General features: G+C 35.9%; 1 protein-coding gene across 3 annotated transcripts in view; it reads left to right on the forward strand.

The window, feature by feature from the left end:
* COG5 (component of oligomeric golgi complex 5) overlaps positions 1-26,544 on the forward strand; it is a 366,355-nt gene that overhangs the window by 191,301 nt on the left and 148,510 nt on the right. For all 3 annotated transcript variants that reach the window (XM_010382422.2, XM_030932305.1, XM_030932306.1), the window contains 3 exons: positions 7,578-7,743; positions 18,054-18,166; positions 18,365-18,442. In XM_010382422.2, coding sequence (XP_010380724.1) covers positions 7,578-7,743; positions 18,054-18,166; positions 18,365-18,442 — 357 coding nt within the window. The remainder of the gene's footprint in view (positions 1-7,577; positions 7,744-18,053; positions 18,167-18,364; positions 18,443-26,544) is intronic.

Consider the following 26,544-nt stretch of genomic DNA (forward strand, 5'->3'; position numbering starts at 1 on the left):
TTTTTATCCTTACTATTATTACATGGAGATATCTTATATCGTCCAAGCTCTTCCAAAACATAGCACTATTCTCTAAATAATATCAAGCATTTGGTTATACCAGAGTTTATGTAACTAGGTCCTGCATTTTTGGATGTGTAATTAATTTTCAAGTTTGTATGATTCTATTGAGTGATGAAAATAAAAAAAACTTGGTTAATTCTCTGTTTATGTTTATTGGTCTGAAAGTTCCCTGAAGTCAGGGAAAGTTGCTTCTCTTTGTGCTCCCTGTTCCTTGCACAATATCTGGCAGATAGAACCCACTCCATAAACTTTGTCAATTGCTTGTATCCTTGAATTCTTAATCTACTGGAGTCAAAATTTTTACTGATACATTCTGGTAAACCCTTTATCAAAGATGCATATATGTTCATACCATTTCTTTGATATTTGCTATAAATATTTACCTTAATATGTTATTGATGCTACAATTATGGATGTTTTTATATGCAAATGTTTTATCTTAACTTTTTTACTTTTAATTTCTTTTTTTATTATACTTTAATTTCTGGGATACATGTGCATAATGTGCAGGTTTGTTACATAGGTATACACCTGCCATGGTGGTTTGCTGCACCCATCAACCTGTCATCTACACTAGGTGTTTCTCCTAATGGCATCCCTCTCCTACCCCTGACCCTCGACAGGCCCTGGTGTGTGATATTCCTCTCTCTGTGTCCATGTGTTCTCATTGTTCACTTCCCACTTATGAGTGAGGACATGTGGTGTTTGGTTTTCTGTTCCTGTGTTAGTTTGCTGAGAATGATGGTTTCCAGTTTCATCCATGTTCCTGCAGAGGACATGAACTCATCCTTTTTGTGGCTGCGTAGCATTCCATGTGTATATGTGCCCCATTTTCTTTATCCAGTCTATCATTAATGGGCATTTGAGTTGGTTCCAAGTCTTTGCTATTGTGAATAGTGCTACAGTAAACATGTGTATGCATGTGCCTTTATAGTAGAATGATGCATAATCCTTTGGGTATATACCCAGTAATGGGATTGCTGGGTCAAATGGTGTTTCTGGTTCTAGATCCTTGAGGAATCATCACATTGTCTTCCACAATGGTTAAACTGATTTACACTCCCACCAACAGTGTAAAAGTGTTCCTATTTCTCCACATCTTCTTCAGCATCTGTTGTTTCCTGACTTTTTAATGATCGCTGTCCTAACAGGCATGAGATGGTATGTCACTGTGGTTTTGATTTGCATTTCTCTAATGATCAGTGATGATGAGCTTTTTCTCATATGTTTATTGGCCACATAAATGTCTTCTTTTGAGAAGTATCTGTTCATATCCTTTGCCCACTTTTTGATGGGGTTATTCGTTTTTTTCTTGTAAATTTGTTTAAGTTCTTTGTAGATTCTGAATATAGCCCTTTGTCAGCCCTGGATAGATGGCAAAAATGTTCTCCCATTCTGTTGGTTGCCTCTTCACTCCGATGATAGTTTCTTTTGCTGTGCAGAAGCTCCATAGTTTAATTAGATCCCGTTTGTCAATTTTGGCTTTTGTGGCCATTGCTTTTGGTGTTTGAGTTGTGAAGTCTTTGTCCATGCCTAGGTCCTGAATGGTATTGCCTACGTTTTCTTCTAGGGTTTTTATAGTGTTAGGTCTTATGTTTAAATCTTTAATCCATCTTGAGTTAACTTTTGTATAAGGTGTAATTAAGGGGTCCAGTTTCAGTTTTCTGCATATGGGTAACCAGTTTTCCCAGCACCTTTTATTAAATAGGGAATCCTTTCCCCATTGCTTTTTTTTGTCAGGTTTGTCAAAGATCAGATGGCTGTAGATGTGTGGCATTATTTCTGAGGCCTCTGTTCTGTTCCATTAGTCTATATATCTGTTTTGATACCAATACCATGCTGTTTTGTTTACTGTAGCCTTGTAGTATAGTTTGAAGTCAGGTAGCATGATGCCTCCAGCTTTATTCTTTTTGCTTAAGATTATCTTGGCTATATGGGCTCTGTTTTGGTTCCATATGAAATTTAAACTAGTTTTTTTCTAATTCTGTGAAGAAACTCAATGGTAGCTTAATGGGGATAGCATTGAATATATAAATTACTTTGGGCAGTATGGCTATTTTCATGATATTGATTCTTCCTATCCATGAGCATGAAATGTTCTTCCATTTGTTTGTGTCCTCTCTTATTTCGTTGAGCATTGGTTTGTAGTTCCCCTTGAAGAAGTCCTTCACCTCCCTTGTAAGTTGGATTCCTAGGTATTTCTTTGTAGCGATTGTGAATGGGAGTTCATTCATGATTTGGCTCTCTATTATTGGTGTATAGGAATGCTTGTGATTTTTGCACGTAGATTTTGTATCCTGAGACTTTGCTGAAGTTGCTTATCAGCTTAAGGAGATTTTGGGCTGAGACGATGGGGTTTTCTAAATACATAATCATGTCATCTACAAACAGACAATTAGACTTCCTCTCTTCCTATTTGAATACCCATTATTTCTTTCTCTTGCCTGATTGCCCTGGCCAGAACTTCCAATACTATGTTGAATAGGAGTGATGAGAGAGGGCATCCTTGTCTTGTGCTGATTTTCAAGGGGAATGTTTTCAGCTTTTGCCATGATAATTGGCTGTCTGTGGGTTTGTCATAAATAGCTGTTATTATTCTGAGATGTTTCATAAGTACCTAATTTATTGAGTATTTTTAGCATGAAGGGGTATTGGATTTTGTTGAAGGTCTTTTCTACATCTGTTGAGATAAGGTGGTTTTTGTCATTGGTTCTATTTATGTGATGGATTACGTGTATTGATTCATGTGTGTGGAACCAGCCTTGTATCCCAGGGATGAAGCCAACTTGATCATGGTGGATAAGCTTTTTCATGTGCTGCTGGATTCGGTTTGCCAGTATTTTATTGAGGATTTTCACATCGATGTTCATCAGGGATATTGGCCTGAAATTTTCTTTTTTTGTTGTGTTTGACTACTAAGTGGTAGAGTTTGGATCCTGATTTAGGTCTGGCTCCAAAGTCTGTGAAATAAGAATAACAAAAAGCTGGTAATGCAATACAAAATCCAATAGAAGCCAAAATCTAGTTACTTAACAAGATTAACAAATTAAATTGATAAGTACCAAGAAGACTGATGAGGAGACGGGAAAAAAGAGGTACAAATTACCACTATCAAGAATGAAAAAGGTGATCTAATAACAGACCCAACAAAAACTAAAAAGATGTTAAGACAAAAGTATGAGTTTATACCAATTGATTTGAAAATTTAGATGAAATTGACAAATTTCTGGAAAACAACTTATCAAAAATAACACTAGGAAATTTATAAAATCTATCTAGTTCTATGTCTATTAACAAAATTGAATTTATTATTTAAAAAAACCTTTCCTTGGAGAAAACTCCAAGGCCAGACAGCTTCACTGGGGCAATTCTTCCAAACGTTTAAGGAATAAATAAACCAGTGTTACATCAACTGTATCCAAGAATTAAGAAAGAGGGACCAAACGTATTTACTTGCTCATTTTATGAGGCCAGGATTACGTTAATATCAAAACGAGAATATTGCAAGGAAGTAAAATTACTAGCTGTATTCTTTTAAAATCTCTACAAAAACACTAAGCAAAGAGTTACTAAATGTAAGCCACAGAGATCTAAAACTGATAGTGTGTTATGACCAAGATGGCTTTATTCCAGAAATATAATTTCTCCAGTAAAGGAGGAAAATTATTATCTCAATACATAGTTAATAACATTCAAAATCAATTCATGAATAAAAATACTCTTAGCAAGCCAGTATCTTTAATCTGATAAAGGGCATTTCTAAAAATCTTGATGGTGAAATATTCAAGGCTTTCCATTTGATATTAGGGATAACGCAAAAATACCAGTCTTACTACTTCTACTCAGTGCAATACTACAGATCCTAGCCAAAGTAATAAGAAAAGCAATGAGATAGAGGAGAATGGGAAGGGAGAAATAAAAATTATTCAGAAATACCTTGGTTATATAGACAGAAAAATCAAAACAATTTACAAATTGTTTACAAAAAATTTAAAAACATACCAATTATATCAAAAATAATATAAATAATTTAAGCTAAAGATATATAAGATGTTTTCACGGAAAACTATCTATAAAACATTAAGAGAAGTTAAAGACCTAAGTAAATGAAAAGAGATACCATATTCATGGTATTGAGAGCAGCTCAATGTTACAAAGATATCCGTTATTTCTATCTATAGATTTAATGCAATGTAAGACAATACCTGCAAACTTTTTTTAAAAAAGGACATTTGTCAAGCCAATTTTGAAATTTATATAGAAGTGTCATATATCGGCCGGGCGCGGTGGCTCAAGCCTGTAATCCCAGCACTTTGGGAGGCCGAGACGGGCGGATCACGAGGTCAGGAGATCGAGACCATCCTGGCTAACACGGTGAAACCCCGTCTCTACTAAAAAATACAAAAAACTAGCCGGGCGAGGTGGTGGGCGCCTGTAGTCCCAGCTACTCGGGAGGCTGAGGCAGAAGAATGGCGTAAACCTGGGAGGCGAAGCTTGCAGTGCGCTGAGATCCGGCCACTGCACTCCAGCCTGGGCGACAGAGCGAGACTCCATCTCAAAAAAAAAAAAAAGAAGAAGTGTCATATATCAAGAAGAGCCTATATCAAACTGAAGAACAGAGGCAGAGGATTGCCAAATCTGATACTTAAAGCTACAGTAATTTAGATAGGTGAATTGTAAGGATAGAGAAATGGTAGAGATTTGTAAGTCCAGAAACTCACACACATATTTAGAAACTTGATTTATTGCAAAGGTGGCTTTTGGGGAGTACAGGTGATTTTTATTTGCTCTCTTTTTGATCAATTGGGTATTCATGTAGAAAAACACTAATCTTGACTCCTATTTCACATTATATAGAAATTAATTCCAGGCGGATTGTATTTCTGAGCATGAAAGATAAACCAATAGAGTTTCAGGAAGATAACTTTATGAATGAAAGATATCTTTATGAATGTGGGGTGGGGAACAATTTTCAAACAATACCAAAAGTGCCAAACCATAGAGATCAAGATTGATAAAACGGGCTGTATTCAGATTAGGAATTTCTCTTCCTTAAAATACTTCATTAAGAATGGGAGAACATATTTGCAGTACATATAATTATCAAAGTGGTTGTATCCAAAATATATCAACAACTTTATATGTAAATGACAAAAAACAACTAGTTAAAAAAATGGGCAAAAGATATGAATAAGCTCTTCACAAAAGAAGATATCCAAATGGATAATTACCATGTAAGAAGTGTTAAGTTTTTTAGTCATCATAGAAATACAAATTAAAATCATAGTACTCACTCCAAATAATAGCCAAAATTAAAGGAATGACCATTTGAATTTTTGGCAAATTTGTGGGGCATCCACAATTTTCATATATCGCTGGTGGGAGTGTAAATTGCTGCAATGGCTTTGTAAAATTGGCAGTATCTACAAACTCTAAGTATACTAATATGATTTAGCATTTCTACTCTTGCCTGCAGAAATGCATATGTATGTATGTTCACTAATAGAGGTGTACAGAATGTTCATGGCAGCATACATTAAAATACCTAAAAGTAGAAGTAAGCCAATTATTTATCAACAGTAGGATGGATAAGCTAAAGCAAATTACTACAGTGGAATATACTGCACAGTAGTAAGAAATGAATCAACTACTGCTGCATCCAACAACATGGACGAATTTCACAAAAAATGTGTTGAGTAAAAGGGACAAGCCACAAGATAGGGATGAGCCACAAGATAATACATACTGTATAATTCCATTTATTTGAAATTCAAAAACAAAATAAATTTTTGGTGTTAGAAGTAATGATAGGGATAATACTTGGAACGGTGCAGTTTGGGGAGCTACACAAGATCCAAAGGTGCTGATAATACTTAGCTTCAATATCTAGGTGATAATGTGTTCACTTTGTGATAATAAAGTTGCGCTTACATAATTAGCATACTCCTCTGTATGTATGTTACTTAAAGAATTTTAGTTCAGATAATTGCAGTTTTGTAACTAGCATAATCTATGTATTAAGCTATAAATATGAATGCCATTAATTGAAAAAGTGATCATGTTAATTGACAACTTTAAAATTACTTCTAGAATTATAAATATTATAAATTGTAAGTATTATAAATAGTGCTGTAATATACACTTCTTTAATGATGAGCTATATATGTAATATAATACACTATTACATTAAAATAACACCAATAGTTTTCAGAAGTAACCTTTTCACACATACTTTCAGAAGTTGGAAGTTAGTAATTTTTGGAGTGGAGAATTTTGAAGAGTAGTTTATTTTAGCTGGGTGTTTTAAGTGAAAATTGTGTTTTTTAGTTGTTGTTTGCATCTTACAATGTACATTCAGCTGATAACACTGAAACTGTACTGTGTGTGGAGAAGCTATGCTTTTCAGATCCTCTGATAATAGTAAAGGCAATAAATATAGTTTTAAAGTATATCTGTATTCTAGTTTTATGAAGTGAAAGTATTCTTTGATATTGCTCCAGCAATGCTTTCTTGGATATACGTACACTTAAATAATGACATGGGAAATTTCTTTACAGCTGCCTCATTTTGATTTTTGGTCTCTACTAAAAAGTTTAAAGATAAAACAGTCTTAGGAGAAAGGGAAAAAAATGGAAATAACAGTAAAAGCAAATGCTATGCCCCTTGTTTTCAGTTAATACTTTTTTATGAAATAGCTTGTTTTTTTTGTTTGCATACATTAATAGAGAATTTATACCATAGAATTAAGTTCTATTATGACCATATTAAATTAAGCTTTTTTATTAGAACATTTTAATTTGAAATAATATCCATTTGGTTCTTTTTCTTGTTTAATTAAAAAAAAAACTCAAATGAGTATTGTTATTCGCCAGCCATATTTCCTGTTATTTTCTTTAAGCTGAATCTACCTGTTATTCTGTTTTATTTATGTTTTGTACATTTTTCAATAAATATAAGTTCCATGAAGACAGGAACTTAATTGGTTTTGTTTCACTACTGTTTTTCCAGCACTCAGAGCTATTTCAGATACACAATAGGCACTGTATAAATATTTGTAGTTAGAATGAATGAATGGATCAATGAAATATAATGAATAAGTCTGCATGGTTCAGCTCTCAGTCAACTCCACAGAATTCACTTATTGTTTAAACAAATGTAGAAATAACAAATGTTATTTCTAGTATGGTTTTTATAGGGATTGGTGGTAGATTTTAAATAAACTTGAATATTATACAACAGACTTTCAAACTTCTTGTTATTTTTTAAAGGAGGACAAAAATGGTAAGGGGGAAAATAATATGCATAGTATTTAACTTTGTTTTTTATGAAATAAATAATGATTAAAAATAATCTTCAATTCAAATTGTGTTTTTTCTTGTCTTTGATAATTTTAAAATATGATAGTATTTAAATATGATAGGACTGCTCAAGTACCACTTAAAATTGTATGTATGTATTGGTTTTGTTTGTTTTCCTATTTATATCTGTTTCCACCCCACCCCACCTTTTTTAAGAATCCAACTCAAGTCGGAACAGCTCTTCAGGTTTTCTATAATCTTGGAACTTTGAAGGATACTATTACCAGTGTTGTGGATGGATATTGTGCTACTTTAGAAGAAAATATCAACAGTGCATTAGACATAAAAGTTTTGACTCAGCCTTCCCAGTCAGCTGTGAGAGGTATGGATGTGGTTATATTTAGCTTTTTTATTTATTTATAACGGAGAAGTCCTTTGAAAAGTATGTGAAACACTCATGTTTCAAAGCAATCTAATGACTCATTTTTTAGTAGACAGAAAATGAGAGAAGAAATTATGTTTCAGAATTTATTTATATCGTTTTTGTCTAATCAGTGAGTTGAACTGGCCAATTGGTGTATTCAGAACTTCTAGATAAAGATCTATAAACTGTAGCATCATTTAGTTGAGAGGAAACAGATGCAAAAAAAAAAAAAAAAAGTCAAGGAACACATTTTTCTTCTAAAATCCTTATCCTTCCATGTACTTCTTATTGAGACAGAAAATATTTTTTAAAGAATGCCATCTCTACTTTAGCTTTCTGGACTTTTCTTTATGATAATTCTGGTACCCAGGAAAAATAATGACTAACTGTGGAGATAGAAACTGGTAAAATCCTTGGGAACATTGCAACTGTATTAAAGTCTAAAGAAAACTATTAAAGGACGGTAAACTCACGGTAGAGAGGAGTAGCGCTTCATTAGGAGTCTGTAAACCTTTTCCGGTTACCAAGACATAGCTGACATAGCTGGTGATACTTACATATACATACACTTCTCCATAAAAGAAGATAGAAAAGACCACAGATTATATCCACCCTCTCTTACTTGCTGCTACTCCATGTCTCCGTTTCTCCCCTTATATTCATTCTTCCTTCCTGTTGGTAGGGATGAACTTTGCTTTCTCTCAGCAAAGACCAAGCACTTGCAGTTGTGTTAGATCTCATCACTACAAGGTATTGCTTTAGTAGATGCCTTCTTTCCACCAGATTGACAATATTTCTTTCTTTGCATCTCTTTCCCTTCACATACAGTTGTGTTATTGTATCTCCTTTTGCTTAAAACCAATTAAATAAATATATCTTAATGTATTTCTTCAGCTCACTACCTGCATTTTATTTCTTCAGTCTTCAGGAAAATTCCCTGAAATGTTATCTGTAGTTAATGTTTCTGGTTTTTCTCCTTCCATTTTTCTGTTGAAGGCACTCTGATCTATCACAGGGTTGATGGACTAACTCATATTGAATTAATAAGAGTTCCAGATCCATAGTTAATAGTAAAAAAAAGTGGCTATTTATTAATTTTTATTTTTTTTTTTAGATTTTTAATTTTTTATTAAAAAAATATAGATGGAGTTTTGCTATGTTGCCCCAGTTGATCTTGAACTCCTGGCCTCAAACAGTCCTCCTTCCTTGGCCTCCCAAAGTGTTGGGATTACAGGCATGAGCCACCATGCCTGGCCTGTTATTATTTTTATGTTTGCTATATATATGTGACCTTAATACTGAATATATATAACTTTTAAGTTATACTAAATAAAAAGAGATAAAAGAATCTTAGGTCTTAAAGAGATTTTTAAAGGTTAGCCCTAGCCTCTGAATCGGTTTGTATTGAAACTATTCTGGAAGGAGATCTTTGAAAAGAACTTGCCAAAGGAGATTTTACTCTTAGCTTTTCCCAGCAGTTATTCTCAGAAAGTTTGATATAATGTTTAAATTTCCAGGAGCAGTTTAATCTCATTCCCCCTTGTGTTGTCAAGAATGGGGAAAAAAATGAAAGCACTTATTCACATGCTGTCAATCCTAATGTATGCCTCTTTTGTTGAGAGAATGAAGAGTTTTAAAGCTGCCTTATTACTATGTGTTGACAAGTGGATACCATGATTTAACACAGAAACCTTAAGCATCAGTTCTTATTTTCTTTAAAAGAGTAATCACAATTATTTTATATTTTAAAATGTTTTATAGACAGTATTAATGTTCGTTTCCCGATCTTGTTTATATTGAAGTTATGTAGGAGAATGTCCTTGTTTGTTGGAAATACACATTAAAATATTCAAGAATGATGGGCATCATGTCAGTAACTTACAAGTTGTTCAGGGAAAAATGTTTTTTACAATACTTACAAATTTTTTATAAATGTAAGATTATTTCAAAATTTTAAAAATACATAATAGGATTCTGTCAGTGTGTGTTTCTGAGAGTGAATGGCTCATAGCTGATGAGTATCTAACAGAACCACTACACAGGAGATTGACAGTGGCATTCATGAGTGTGATGGTGCATGATCTCATTTTCAATCTGAGATTTCCTAAGAAGAGAAAAAAAATACACACACACACACACACACACACACACGTGAATATAAATAATACAATTTTAAGGATAAAAAATAAAAAGCCTGTAACTCAATAAGAAAAAGGTAAACAACCCAAGAGAAAAAAAATGGATCAAGAATATGAATAGGCAGGTCACAGAAGAACACATTCAATAAACATGTGAGAAGATGCTCAGCCTCTTTTTGGAGGATGAAATAGTTATTAAGGAAATTCAAATTAATCATCAGATTGGCAAAATCTAAGAACTAAGTTCTGGACAAGAGCAGAAACTCTTGTAAACTATGCAAGGAGAATAAAATCCACTTTACTCAATTTTATCTCTAAGGTGGAAAATGTGTTCACCTTATATTATACTTTCTAAGAATATACTGCAGGAAACTCTGGCACGTATATATAAGAATTTTTGTTACCTGGCTGGCATGGTGGCTCATGCCTGTAATCCCAGCACTTTGGGAGGCCAAAGTGGGTGGATCAACTTGAGGTCAAGAGTTTGAGACCAGCCTGGCCAACATGGTAAAACCCCCTCTCTACTAAAAATACAGAAAAATTAGCTGGGCGTGGTGGCACATGCCTGTAATCCCAGCTACTCAGGAGGCTGAAGCAGGAGAATCTCTTGAACCTGGGAGGCAGAGGTTGCAGTGAGCCGAGATAGTGCCACTGCACTCAAGCCTGGGCAACAGAGCAAGACTCTGTCTCAAAAGAAAAAAAAAAAAAAAGAATTTTAGTTACCTCATTGTTTACAAATAGTGAAAAAGTACAAGCAATGGATAAACTAGTTTATTAAGGGGATTAATACACAGCGTTTAAATTAACAAATTTCCCTATATAGATAATGTATATGAAAAAGTTACAGAAACATATATACAGTATGATACCGATTTAAAGCCTAAGAACATGACAGACTATATTAAATTGTTTTTGCATGTGCACATATGTACTAACAGTGTAAATACGTGCATTGGAACAATTATCAACAATTTTAAGATACCAATGCTGGGCATGGTGGCATATGCCTGTAATCCCAGCTACTTGGAATGCTGAGGCAGAAGGATCACTTGAACCCAGGAGTTCGAATCCAGCCTGAGCAACATAGCAAGACTCTATCTCTTAAAAACAAACTACAAAACCCAATACCATTACATCTGATGAGAGAGCAAGGGAAATGAGACTAGCAAAGGAGAGGACAAGGAAACTTCACTTTATTTAATGTTGTATTTCTTAAAGTTTGGTGGTTAGTGTTCATAACATTATTCTATATGCTTTTTTGTATGCCTGAAATATTTAACAATAAAACATAAATGTTAAGAAAGTCAAACAATGAAGAAAGATGATGATGAAGCAAAGTAGACAACACAGTATATTCAAATTTCATCACCCAGATAGATACTGTGGTTGTTACTACACAGTGAACAGTAGTCCATACATTTATCTGTGCATTTTATATTATAGACGGATAAATGGAGAGGTATAAATGGGATTTTAAGATACATGCTTTTTAAAAATATCTTTTTATTGTAAAGTAAAACTTACACAAAGAAAACCATAAATGAAACATGTAGCTTAATGAATTATTATAAGGTGAACACTTCCTAGGCTAAACCAGCCATCCAGAAACCTCTTTACCAATCACAACCAACCCCTCTCTCTCCTGTATGTAACCATTATCCTCACTTTTATGTTGATAACTTCCTGTGTTTTTCTCTTTATAGTTTTATTATTCATATGTGTGAACTTAAGCACCATAGTTTAGCCTTACCAGTTTTAGAAGTATACTTTTTAAAATAAAAAGTATTTTATTTTCATTCAACAAAATAATTAGAAATTTATGTGGCATCACGGACTTAGTGAATTTCCAATTAATGCTTCTTCATAGGAAATACTAGATCCTAATTAATACCTCTAAATTTAAAAGTAATGAATGAAAGATTACAAAAAAATTAAGAAATTGAAGTCATTTGTTACTAAGTCTGTTGAGTCTTTACTACTAAATGTGGGAAATAGGCATACTTAAACTTTTCCCTACCCCCCCATCCTCATTTGCCTGTTGTTAGTTATGTTATTTTTGAATGATTAGTGTTTTTTACATTTTCTTCTATTTTTAAATGATTTTAATCTCTGGTTCTTTTAATATGACCTCTGCATTTCTTTTCTCTTTTTTTCAATAGCTTTAGGAGTACAAGTGGGTTTTGGTTACATGGATGAATTGTATAGTGGTGAAGTCTAAGATTTTAGTGCATGGTCACCCAAGTCATGTACATTGTACCAATATGTTGTTTTTTAGCCCTCACATCCCTCCCACTCTCCCATTCTGAGTCTCCAGTGTCCATTATAGCACTCTTTTTGTACCCATAGCTTAGCTCCCACTTGTAAGTGAGAACATATGGTATTCAGTTTTCCACTCCTGAGTTACTTCACTTAGAATAATGGCCACTTGTTCCATCCAAATTGCTGCAAAATACATTATTTCATTCTTTTTTATGCCTGAGAAGTATTCCATGGTGTGTGTGTGTGTGTGTGTGTGTGTGTGTGTGTGTGTGTGTGTGTATATGTGTGTGCGAGTGTGTGTGTGTGTATATATATATATATATGACAGTTTCTTTACCCACTCATTGTTTTATGAACACTTGGATTAGTTCCCTATCTTTGCAATTGTGAGTTACGTTGTGATAAACATACCCATGTAGGTGTCTTTTTGATATATGACTTATTTTCCCTTGGGTAGATACCCAGTAGTGGGACTACTGGATCGAATGGTAGATGTACTTTAGGTCTTTGAGAAATCTCCATACTGTTTTCCATAGAGGTTGTACTAGACCTCTCCATTTCTGTACTTATCTCTCCCTTGGCTGGATATCGTAATCTAGTTGATTTTTCAAAAATGTTTCATGGTACTGTGCTCTCTTGAGTCCTTACATAGTTGGTGGTGTGTTTTGCTTTTACGCTTAAATGATTTGGCCAGGTATAAATTTTTATTTGCACTTTCCCTTGGAATTTTGTAGCTGTTTGTGTCCCAATAAATAACGTTTTTCTTCCCCCACTGAATTGGAAAATGAGACACAAATGTAGGAGACAAAAAGATGACAATCGTAATGTTAGTTTTATTACTGTTGAAAAAAATACACCGAAAAGCATAGCTTAGATTTATAACCAAATGGATTTTTTAATATATCACCTCAAAATTAAACTTATTTCCCAATTTAGCCTTTCCCACTATACTTACCACTGGTAGAATGTTGGTCAGAATGTACCTTTTATATATACAAAGCTTCAATAATAGAGGAAGGAAGGGACTGAGCCAATGATGCTCAGTTTCTTATTCAGATTCACTCTTCACTCCTCTTCACATGGAGAGAGTTGGATAAGAGGTAGGGAAAGAAGGTAAGAAAGTTACTTTAGCTGAAGTCCCTTCATATGAAAGGAAAATGGAGGGTCCCATCTACCATCAGACATTGCTTTACCAACTGCTGGGTTTTAGTGTTATATTAGATAATTATGAGACTAATCAGATTTTTTTTTTTTTTTTTTTTTTGAGACGGAGTCTTGCTCTGCTGCCCAGGCTGGAGTGCAGTGGCCGGCTCTCAGCTCACTGCAAGCTCCGCCTCCCGGGTTCACGCCATTCTCCTGTCTCAGCCTCCCGAGTAGCTGGGACTACAGGCGCCCGCCTCGTCGCCCGGCTAGTTTTTTGTATTTTTTAGTAGAGACGGGGTTTCACCGTATTAGCCAGGATGGTCTCGATCTCCTGACCTCGTGATCCGCCCGTCTCGGCCTCCCAAAGTGCTGGGATTACAGGCTTGAGCCACCGCGCCCGGCCGAGACTAATCAGATTTTTATCCACCACTAGCTGACTTGCTTTTTCTTGACTGTCCAAATGGTTTTTCCCTTATCTTTGAAGTTGAGTGACTTCTTTAGCATGTGTCTCAGAGTTGAATGCTCTGTGTCAGTTTTTCTGTGTGTGTGTATGTGTGTGTGTGTGTGTGTGAAAGTATGTTCTCTTTTATAGAAAAGTTTTCTTCCACTATATATTGAATGTTTTTCTGTTCCGTTTGTTCTTTTCAGGAACTTTATGCATATATCAGATATTCTTTGTTTTCCATGTCTAGTATCTTCTTGCACTTGGTGCTGGGCATAATGTGGGAGAGACAGTGTCATGGATGTGGAAGTCTGATTCTCTTAATATTTTCTTGGAGTTTTTTCACTTTGCTTCCAGTATCTTTGCATTTTACTTCATTTTATATTATTTCCTCTTGCCTATTTCACATGTGTTACTGTGTTTTCACTCTCATTTATTATAATGTTGTTTTTTCTAATATGGTCCTAATTTCTATAATATTTTTCCAGTGAGTATTCCAGTAATTACTTTGAGACAGTGGAAAACTGAGTACCCCTTTCTGTTGTTTCTTTGGTGATCTATGTTTATCGTTGCTTTTAGCTTATATTCCTTTCTTCCTCCTTCCTGCCACCCTCCCCAGTGTCTATGTTAAGTCCATTCTTGCTTTGTTTCTGGTGATTATTCATCATTGAAAACTGCTAGCTATTCATTGAAGAATGGTATAGGCATGGCTGAAGAGAGATACCTGAAGCACTCTGCAGTTTAATTTAGATTTGTTGTCTACAATAACCATTGACCAGTTTGTTACTTCTTTTTGCCTTGGGAGCACATCTGTTCTCAAAATTTGTATCATTCAGAAGAAGCTTAGTATGGCTCCCAGTAAAGCTGTTTAAGCCATTTATGTGTTGAATCCTAGCATTCTCAGTATTTTTTCTCTTCATCTCACTTTACCTCCAGTAGTCTCCCCACACTCAGGGGCTAATTCTTAAACAACATAAATATCAATTCCTTGTGATTTTCCTTCAGCTTTTTTTTTTTTTCATTTTGCAATGTTGAACATTCCCTGGCCTGTCCATATCTGTAGATCTCAGCTGTAATCAAAGAATCCTTAGAGCGCTTGTGCAAATTCTTACAATTGTTTTGAAGAGCAATTTACTTCTTCCTAATGATCTATGGTGTCATCTTTCTGGTTCCTTCTTCATTTTGACTTATCTACAACAACTGGCATGCATGCTTCATAATCTCCAGTTTGAAGTTTTGTTTGATTCTTTGTTTCTTTGAAGTTGACATTTTCAATCTTTTGTTTGATTTTCTTTTCATTGGCATTCAAGGGAAGAGAATAAGAAAATGATTTTATTCCACCATCACTAACTAGAAATCATTTTTCAAGTATTATATCTATGAGGATCTCTTAGTTTCTTTTATCATTTAAATAAAACTTAAGGTACTATTTTGTTTCTTGAGTCTATTAAAGCTAACTGGTAATGGCAATATCTTGTATTTCTGCTTGTATTTAAAAGAATAATAGGTTGAAGGATTTCATAATTATAATAAAACCAAGTCATACATATTCCAGGAATTTGACCTGTATTTTTTAGTATTCATAAAGACACTACATACCCTTTTCTGACTGTTATGAGTTCATTCTTTATATAACATGTGAGAACAGCTGGAGATTGTTACAGTATTATCCATTTCCTGTATACCTTCCCTTAATAGTCTTTGCATAGCACTGCAAATATTCTAAAGATTCATTAGATGCAGATTTCAAACAGGTATTATCTATATTTTTAAGCCAACATCTTTCTCATAGATTATTTTATTGCTTGCTACTATTATCAGACTAAAGAAATAACTGCGTTGGTTTGCTAAAGGTATGTGTAATTCTTTTCTGAATTGTTGAAAAACTAGAGTGAGGTAGTTTATACACACAGTGCCCCTGATTTTCTTGATCTTGTCCTCCATAAAAGCAGGGATATAGACTGACTAACCAATGATGAGCTCTTCCACTGCCTGGTATTTAACGTTAGTTTGGAGTGAAATGTATGCCTTTCAATTTGGGATTAAAATTTCTATTTTTTTGTTGAAATATTTCAAACCTTTACATATAGATTCCTGTATGTGTTATGTACAAGAACATTCTTAGTCTCACTCTCTAAAAAGTTAGTGTTAATACATTAATATTATTTAAGGTGCAGTTCATACTCAAAATGTTATTGTTCCCCAAAATGTTGTTTATGTAAGTTGGTTTCACCTGACTGAAATCAGTGAAACCAATCAGGGATCATGCTTTTCTGTTGGCTGTCTTGTCTCTTTAATAAAAAGCAGCACCACTGCCTTTTTTTTTTTTTTTTTTAATGGTATTAACTTTTCTTGGAGAGCCTCATAATCTGAATTTGTCTGGATTCATGTGGTATTTTCTTCATGATTAGCTTCAGGGTAAACATACTATTGGTAAGATGATGTTGTGTACTTCCTATTACATCATATCAGGAAACAACAAAATTATTTCTGTTTGTTTCATTGTTGCTGATGCTGAATTACCTCACTTCATTAAATTGGCATATGCCAGATTGGTCTTTGTAATACTATGCTCTTTTCTTTATAATTAGTAATTTATAGGTGCATACTTTTGAGACTATGTGATGAATATCTTGTTCTCGATAACATTTTTTTTGAGATGGGGTTTTGCTCTTGTTGCCCAGGCTGGAGTGCAATGATATGATCTCGGCTCACTGCAACCTCCGCCTCCTGCGTTCAAGCACTTCCCTGCCTCAGCCTCCCGAGAAGCTAGAATTATAGGCATGTGATACCATGCCCAGCTAATTCTGTATTTTTGGTAGAGATGGGTTTCTCCATGTTGGTCAGGCTGGTTTCGAATCCTGACTTCAAGTGATCTGCCCACCTCAGCCTCCCAAAGTGCTGGGATTACAGGCATGAGTCACCGTGCCCGGCCAATAACATTTCACTTAGTGTTTTGGTATCCACTGATGCTCTTTCTCTTAATTAATTCTGCAACTAGTAGTTGCAAAATGGTGATTTTTTTTCTAATTCTGTCATTCTTTCTGCATTTATTAGCTGATATTCTTTTATAAAGAGCATTTCCATCCTTTATAAACATTTGAGTTTCACTATATATTCATGAATTATTTTTTAATCGTTGTTTTATAATTTATTACCATCAGTATTATTTTGGATGGCCACATTATCTGAAATTTGTGTTGTGGAAGCCCCTTCCAGTCAACTTGATGTATCCTTTTGAAAAATTTCATTTGTCTTCAAACACTTTATTGCTCACTGGCACAATATCTGTCACATTCACCTTGTTTTTTCACTGCTCCAAATATGAAATCACTCTTTTTTCCTCTGAATCCTGCTTTGTTTTTATTGGAGAATGGTCTTAGAAATCAAAATTTGGATACTAAGTATACTTATTACTATTGAGGAACCATCGTCTCTCTGACTTTCCAGTGGATAGAATTGGGAAATACGTCTAAACCCCATTGCATATTTGTGTCTTTATTCTGTTTACACTGAGAACCTTATTTTGCTCTGTTCCAAAATATACCTAAACTAGTTTTCAGGATTACTACTTCAATACCACATCCAGCAAAAATCTATTTAATAAAGTTCAATATTTCTTTGTAATTTTTTGTGCATAAATGTATCTTACTAAAGTCAGTATTCTATAAGTAAAAATTCCATGAATTAAAATTGTTTTCCTCCTGTGTGGTTATGTTGTCAATTTGATATATAGTTAGTTTTATTTGTTTTGGTATTTGTTTATATTCAGTTTTTTTTTTTTTTTCTTGAAAGAGGGGGCACAACACACACATACTTTATTTGTTTCTGTATTTGTTTATATTGTTTTAGGGTTTTTTATTTTTAAGAAAGGGGACACAACACACACATACACACACGTGTGCATACACAGGATAAATGGGAAATTAGTGAAGATGGCTTTCTGCAAGGGGCATGAGAGCGGTAGGAAACAGAGGAAGACTCACCTCCATCCGTGTACCTTTCACCTGTTTGATTTCCCACCATTCTCACACCTCTTGTAGGAAACCATTTTCATCAATTTCCATTTTATCCTTCCTGGGTATGTGTCACTTCCCTTTCTTAAGCATAAAAGGTTAAGATTCTTACTCATAAGAAATTATTTCCTAAAGAAGGAACTTCTCATTTTTTAGCTTGTGTATGGTTTTCATAATAACATGTATGTATGTATGTATGTATATATATATATATATATATTTGCCTTTGGAAAACTTTATTTTTCATAGTTCTTTCTCACTTGTAATCAGGGGGACCTGGACGATCTACCATGCCAACCCCAGGAAATACTGCAGCTTTGCGTGCTTCACTCTGGACCAATATGGAGAAACTTATGGATCATATTTATGCTGTTTGTGGACAGGTAAATATTTGAAGGAGTGGAAAGAACATTAATATGGATTAACTCCTGGTTATTCCAAGTTCTGTGACCTTGGGCAGGTTTTTTAAATTGATGAGCATTCAAAATACCTCCACTAGCTGATTATAATATACCTAAAGGTTGCCATTTCCCTTTTCTTGCTTTTTCTATTGCCTAAGCTTTACATTTGTTTCATTTAAGGTACAACATCTACAAAAAGTATTGGCCAAGAAGAGAGATCCTGTTTCTCATATTTGTTTCATTGAAGAAATAGTTAAGGTATGTTTAAATGAACATATTTCTATATCTTTCTTATACAAAACAGGAATATATGAGTCAGCATCATTTGTGTTACTATCTTACAGAGTGGCTACATATGAAATGGCAATAGATAAGTGTATTTCTTGACAACTATAAATGTTCCTTGCAATATAAATGTAATCGTGGGGCTGGGCACGGTGGCTCACACCTGTAATCCCAGCACTTTGGGAGGCCAAGGTGGGTGGAACACGAGGTGAGGAGTTCAAGACCAGCCTGGCCAATACGGCGAAATTCTGTCTCTAATAAAAATACAAAAATTAGCCGGGTGTGGTAGCGTACACCTGTAGTCCCAGCTACTCGGGAGGCTAAGGCAGGAGAATTGCTTCAACCCAGGAGGTAGAGGTTGCAGTAAGCTGAGATCACACCCCTGCACTCCAGCCTGGGTGACAGAGTGAAACTTCATCTCAAAAATAAATAAATAAATGAAAATAAATGTAATCGTGTTTGTTTATGGAGTAGCTGCCATCTTTAGTATTATTTATAGATTAATTTCTGTGATGTATATACTGATTTATCATTTTCTGTTATATAAATGACAGCTTATAAGTGCTTTAAAACTTCCACTGGAGAATAAGTTGAAAACTTTTGGTAAATAAGACATTTAAATAGAAGTCATTATATTGTGTTTACTGAAGGTTGTTGATTTTTCCCATAAAGTACTTTGCTGTATTCATTTTCCATATTCTGAGATCTTTCTGTCATCCACCAATCGGCTAGCCTCATGAGCCATAAGAATTCTTTCCATGCATAGGAATGCCTCATTCTACATTTTTTATTCATTATATTGATGTGTTTTTGGTAATGATTAATAGGATAATGATTCTACCGATCGTTAAATCCTAACCTCCAGTAGCCCAAAGAAAAAAGTTCCCTGAGTTTCCAGTGTTATAGTATAGGTAATTTCCTTTATAAGTCCACAATATTAAATATTTTGTATACTGTGTGGAGAGCCTCCAGGACTATCCCTCAAGTTTGATGATTTATTAGGAGGATCGATAGAACCCAGTGTCACAGGATCCTTAGGGTATCACTTCGCCAGCCAGAAACTCCTGTCACCAGTGGTGCCTTCTGCCTGAGTATTGCTCATGCCTGCTGGGCTCATTCCACCCTCTTTGCCTAGCAGACTGCACTTGGCTCGCACTACCCGTCCAGACCCCACAACTGACAAACACGAGCCAGGCACAGAGCAACGAGTGGTATGTGAGTGACAAGCTTGGGGTCTGGCCACTGCACAGCCAGGCACACTGGCCGCTGTGGCAGGGCAGGCAGCTCTAGGTGTCAGCACAGGTGCTGGCTCCATGTGAGGCTGCAGCTGGATCAGATGTACTGCACATGGCTTATGCTGCAGGCACCTGCATCTAGATGAAGGGCATGTTGTGACACCTGGAAGCTCAAGAGATGCCAGGAACTGCAGAATCCCAAAGAAAGTGTCACAACCCTGGCTCGGAGAGCTCCTAGGTGTGGGCTCCTCAAAGGGCCACAGCTTTTCTCTCCTTCTTGTTGCCCAGAACAACAAGATTCTGGCAGTGGTGGGGACGTGTTTCAGCCCTGTTTGTGTTACAACTTTTTTAGTCCAGCCATTTGGCAGGTCCTGAGTTCTTGTCCCACATCCAAGAAGAATGAGGTATGTGGACAACTGGAAGGTGAGCAAGGCAGAGAGGAACTTCACTGAGTAGCAGAACACTTGTCAGGAGACCCAAAGTGGGTAGCTCCTTTCTGCAAGCAGGTCGTCCCCACAAGTGTCCAGCTCTTAGTGGAGAGGAGACCTACAGTGTGTAGCTCCCTTCCACATGCAGACCATCCTGATGTCTGTGCAGCCCTCAGTGTAGAGGAGACCTGAAGTGGGTAGGTCCCATCCACAGGCTGGTCATCCCAACATCCGTACAGCCCTCAGCATAGAGGAGAACCAGAGTGGTTAGTTTGTATCTTTGTATCTGTGGGCAGGTTATCCTGTCATCTGTGCAGCCCTCAGCACAGAGGAGACCTAGAGTGGTTAGCTTGTATCTTCTGGTAGGTCATCTTGTCATCTGTGCAGCCCTCAGTGGAGGGGAGACCCAGAATGGGTAGGTCCTTTCTGCAGGCAGGTCATCTTGATGTATGTACAGTCCTCAGTAGAGAGGAGACCTGGAGTGGGTAGGACCCATCTGCAAGCTGGTCATCCTGAAATCTGTGTAGCCCTCAGCAGAGAGGAGACCCAGAGTGGTTAGCTTGTATCTGCTGGAAGGTCATCCTGTCATTTGTGCAGCCCTCAGTAGAGAGGAAACCCAGAGTGGGTAGCTCCTATCCACAGGCAGATAATCCTATCATCTGCCCGAGTCTGGCTGAGTCGGAGGTTTTTATGGGCTTCAAAAGGGAGGAAGTGTGGGCTGATTGGTCCATGGTTGGCCATGGGCAGGCCTGGAAAAAGCACCGTAAGTTCTCACTCCAGTTCGCAGAACTGGCAGTCCATCCCCTGGGCTTCAGGTTGCTGGCTTAAATGTAGGTCGTCACCATGGACTCCCCCATTTCTGCCCAGGAGCCTTTCTGCCTCCTGCCACCAACAACCCGTTGTCCACAGCACTCAGGCTGTTCATGTCAAGGGACACCTGCAGGCCCTCACTGAGCTGCTGTCAACACGCCCTCTGCCTTCCTGCCATGCTCGTTGGTGTCCAAAGTCTGGAGGGGGCCAAGGTGGCAGAGGGCTGGCGTGCTGCCCCAAGCACGCACACACCCAGGTGAGATGTGACTGCACCTGGGCTTGGCCTCAATTGTGCTGTGAAATCAAAGTAGGTGCTGGGAGCAGGGAGAGGCCAGGCAATGGGAGCAGGCACTTTCAAGCCTGTGGAGGCAGGGAGCTTCCCAGGTCCCCGAGAACACAGGGATGCCTGGGTCCACAGCTGTGGCTGGGCGGCTGCAGCTACAGCCAGGAGGGCAGGGCTCCCACCCCTCCAACTCAGAAGTGAGTGGGGCTCTTGCTGGCTCTCCACTGCAGCCAGCCTCATGGCAGTGGCTGCTCCAGGCAGGTCACCCCTGCCTTCGCCAGCATATAGTTGTACTCATGGCTATGATTTGTGGCAGCTAAAGGATGTGAAGCAAAATCAGCAAAGGGAAAAAAGATGCATGGGGCAAGGTCTAGAGGAGACCAGATACAAGCTTCCAAAGAATCCTCTGCCACTGGAGTTAGACATGAGCCCCTTGATTTTTCCAGCGGCAAGTTATGACATCATGCAAAAAGTGCTGTCTACCGGGAAAACTCAACTTGAGCCTGTGAGTCCAGAGTTTTATCAGGCGTTAGTTAATGCCTAAAGACATACCAAAATTCTAGACTCCCAGTAGAAAAGCAAGTGTTCAGTATAAACCATATTGTTTGTCACAAACAGTTTAGGTACAGTGAACAACTCTTAACAGAGAATCATGGGGTCCTTCTCAAAATCTAAGTTCCTACATGCTAGCCAGATACCAACCTTGCAATCAGGATATTCTGACAATAGCTACTCAGACCTGTTATGTTAACTCTTTTGCGCACATATACGTATATCAGTACATACCTGCTTACTTTACCCTGGTTTCTACTTGGCTTTCAATTGTGTGAAAGAAACAGTGAGATGCATTTGTCAAGGCGTATAGTCACTCATGTTTTGCATTTATTACTAGATGGAATAATCAATATTGGGCCTTCATATTTACAGACAAACACCTATACTTGCAGTGTTTTCATTCGTTTGTTCTGATTTTGGCTATCTTTCTACAAAAATGAATCTATTTAGTGTTTAGGTACAGTGGCCTCATTTCGAGCTTTTATTATCGAATACTTTGCATATTTTTATTGCTTTTGAACAATTTAATATTCTACCAACAACATAAGCACAGTTATAACGAACCAACTGTACTCAGGAGAATCTAATGAAAATATCAAAAATAAATAATACTGCTATTTAGGAGGCTTAGGTTTGTATTATTATTACATTGGGTAGAGTTTCTACATAAAAACACATATAAATTCTTGATGACAATAAATTATTAAGGTGAATGAACACTGGCAACTTGTGCAGGCCAGATTTCAAATGCATATGAGTCCAGGCACAGTGGCTCATGCCTGTAATCCCAACAATTTGGGAGGCTGAGGTGAGAGAATCTTTTGAAACCGTGAATTCAACACCAGCCTGGGCAGCATAGGGAGACAGCATCTCCATGAAAACTAAAACAATTCACTAGGCATGGTAGTGTATACCTGTAGTTCCAGATATTCAGGAGACTGAAGCAGGAGGATTGCTTGAGCCCGGGAGTTCAAGGTTATAGTCAGTTAAGATTGCACCACTGTACTCTAGCCTGAGTAACAAAGCAAGACCCTTTCTGAAAGAGAGAGAGAGAGAGGAGGAGAGAAAGAGAGAAAGAAAATGCATATGAATCATTACTGATTAAAAGGGATTGTTAGGAATAGGGATATATGCTTTTTATTCACCTATTTCATGTACTTAAAAAACTTCTTATTAAAATAAAACCATTAAAGATTGCTCTTTCAGTGATTATTCTCATGCTATTTAAGAATATATTCATATGCCACACACACACAACTATTTATATATAAATTTTAATGGAAATTACCAGTTTAGTTGAAATTTTTTTGAGGGCAATATTTATGAAAAAAATTTAGTCTCTGTTGGAATTCAGTGTACCTATCTATAGAAAAGATCAGTCTTTTGTGAAAAGTCCGAAATGATGTTTCCGCCTCTGTACTTGGGAATTCCAGAGCAAGAAAAAAGTAAACTCAAAAGAAAGTATTTGTCATATGTTGCAAAGACAGCACATAAGGTTCTCAATATTTAGTATAATTTCTTTGAATAGTCTTTTTCTTCAAATATATCTTTATTATAAAGCTGTAAACAAATACAAATATTTTTGCTAAGGATGTAACTACCAAGTAAGAACATTATTTTTCTAGTTAAGATAATTATCATTGGCAATAGAACCTTTATAGTAAGTTCAAGGTTTTTAGAATGATTTGGGGACCTTAAATAACAACCCTTATATTCTTCAGGAAATGTCAAACTTGAGTAGATAATGATATATCTCTTGAGTCACTGAAGAGTGATTTATGGACCAAGATCTCTTTTTGTAACCTCTTTTCAAGGAAAAGGTTATGAATAGAATGTTCTTACTCTACAAGTTTTTGCAGTTTTAAGATATTTAAGAAGGATATATCCTGATATTGAAAATTCTTTTTAAATTAGTGGCTTAGCATTTTATACCTGTGAATAAAATTTTATTTATTTTAAAAATGAAGTAAAACAGTGTAAATAGTTCAGGATGAAACAATATCAGAATTACATCATATGCTTTTTATAATATTTGTTCAGAAATTAATACTTTTTCTCCCTAGGGCAAAAGTATTACTAGCAAGTGTCTTTTCTACATTGGAATCTGTCTGTAACAGATTAAAAAAAAAAAGTACTGAATTTTTTTTATTTTTTTATTCAAAAGCTGCCTTTGAAAAAGTAAAATTTTTAATTACTTGTTTTATTATTTTGTTTTATTTATGATGAGTCAGGGTCTCACTGTATTGCCCAGGCTGGTTTCAGACTCCTGGGCTGAAGTGATCCTCCTGCCTCAGCCTCCCAAATAGCTGTGACTACAGGTTTGCACCACCACACTTGGCTAAAATTTGTGCAAGCAGTAGTCTGTATTTGAAATTCACTGAAAGCTAAATTAATAGATATTTTTTCTTTGGTTTAGAAAATGGATTATAAACAGTTACATTATTAATTTCATATCAAGTAGGAAAATTAAGAATGTATTTTCCAGATTTCTTTGTTTTCAAACTATTTGGTTTCAATGCTTCTGTAATTCACTGTAAGCTATGATGACATTTCTGTATTTCTTCTTACCAGCTTATTTCTACCCCAAAAAACCTTATTTTACATTTTCCTTTGTTAAATAATTTTCATAATTACAGTCCTTTTGTTGTAGTTTAATATCTAAAGTTGTTTTAAAATTAATTTTTATTTTAGGGCAGCTTTAGATTTACAAAATATTGAGCAGAAAGTACAACGTTATGCATTATGCAAGAACCATGGAACTATACGATGCTAAGAGGAAACTCTAATGTGTAAGCTGTGGACTTCAGTTGATAATGTAACAATAGTGACTTATCAGTTGTAACAAATATACCACTATGCACAATGCTTTATGCAAATGTATGTCATGCATCCACCATTTCAGTATCACACAGAATGGTTTTACTAGTTTCACTTACCTAAAAATTCTGTTCTACCTATTCATGCCTACCTGACTGCCCTTCTAAACCTCTGCAACCACTGATCTTTTTACTGTCTTCATAGTTTTTGCCTTTTTCAAAATGTCATGTAATTGGAATTATATAGTAAGTTGCCTTTTCTGAATGCCTTCTTCCACTTAGCAATATACATTTAAGGTTCCTTCTATGGCCTTTTTTAGTTTGGTAGTTTATTTCTTCTAATCACTGAACAATATTCCATTGCCTAGATACATCTCAGTTTGTTCATTCATTTATTGAAAGATGTTTTGGTTGCTTCCAGTTTTTGCCAATTATGAATAAAGCTATTGTAGACATTATTGTGTGGTTTTTACCTCTTGCTCAGCCTTTTGCATTTTCATCTCTTTTGGGTAAATACATAAGAGTTGCGCTTGCTGACTATATTGTTAGACTATATTTAGCTTAGTAAGAAACTGCCAAACTGTTTTTGAAAGTTGCTGTATCATTTTCTATTCCCATTAGCAAAGAAAGAGAGTTCTTTTTGTTCCCCGTCCTTGCCAGTATTTGGATTTGTCAGTGTTTTGGAGATCGGCTATTCTAATACGTGTGTCATGGGAACTCATTTTTTAAATTTGTGTTTTCCTATAGATTTTTTAAACCTATGCTTGTGAAAAAAATTTTCATTAGTTAACGTTCTCAGACTTCATCTGTAGAACAAAGAAACTGTCCTGCTGTGCTCATTATTTAACAATCTTTATGTGTTATATTTTATAGTCAATCTGCCCAGATCCCTAAAATATGTTAAAAGTGGTCTAGAATGGTTTACATAAGAGTAAGTATAGCTTTTAGCATTTGGAAAGCCAAATCTTAAAGATCTTCTATCTTAACAGTTATTCAAGTAGTGTCAAAGGCAGGACAGTGTAGTGATTAAGAATTTTGACCTGTTATCAGACAGGTATGATTTGCTACCACTGATTGTGCAGCCTTGGGTAGGTCATGTAATCTCAAATATCAGATGAGGTTAGTAATAGTGCCCATAGAACTGAGGTATTATGAGAGAAAGTGAAATAATTTAGACTTATTTCAGAGACTGACCTGACAATTTGCTATCATAATTATTCAGTTCTGTTTTGTTTTGTTTTTTTTTGAGACGGAGTCTCATTCTGGTCACCCAGCCTAGAGTACAATGGCATGGTCTCGTCTCACTGCAACCTCAGCCTCCTGGGTTCAAGTGATTCTCCTGCCTCAGCTTCCTGAATAGCTGGGATTGCATGCACCTACCACTATGCTGGCTAATTTTTGTATTTTTAGTAGAGATGGGGTTTCACCATGTGGGTCAGACTGGTTTCGAACTCCTGACCTCGTGATCTGCCTGCCTTGGCCTCCCAAAGTGCTGGGATTGCAGGCATGAACCACCGCACCCAGCCCTAGTTCAGTCTTTTTTTAATGCTGGAACTTTTCTATAGGTTCATAAACTGAACAAATGATAGGTAGTAAAGAATCTTGCCATGTGAGAAAGTCAGTTTTATTCAATAGTTCGAATAACATGATATGCTTGTACATTAACTCATGTAGAGTATCAGAAGTTTAAATTATTGATCATGCTTCCTTAAATAAACCAATGTTAAAGATTTCCTCTGAATGTATCAAATTCATATGTCTCACTTTACTAAAGTGAGTTATGACCTAACATGTGGTAGTTTTGTTGCTGTAACAATTTGAAAATGATATTTCTTAGTTGTGTTCTGCAGAGTCTTGTGAGAATTATTAATTCTAAAGTATGTACTTTTTTTAGCAGACAAAAAGTAAACATTTGGGTTTACTTTAAAACTTAGTTTTCAACATAATC

Source organism: Rhinopithecus roxellana, chromosome 6 (assembly GCF_007565055.1).
Source record: "Rhinopithecus roxellana isolate Shanxi Qingling chromosome 6, ASM756505v1, whole genome shotgun sequence".
Classification (NCBI taxonomy): Eukaryota; Metazoa; Chordata; class Mammalia; order Primates; family Cercopithecidae; genus Rhinopithecus; species Rhinopithecus roxellana.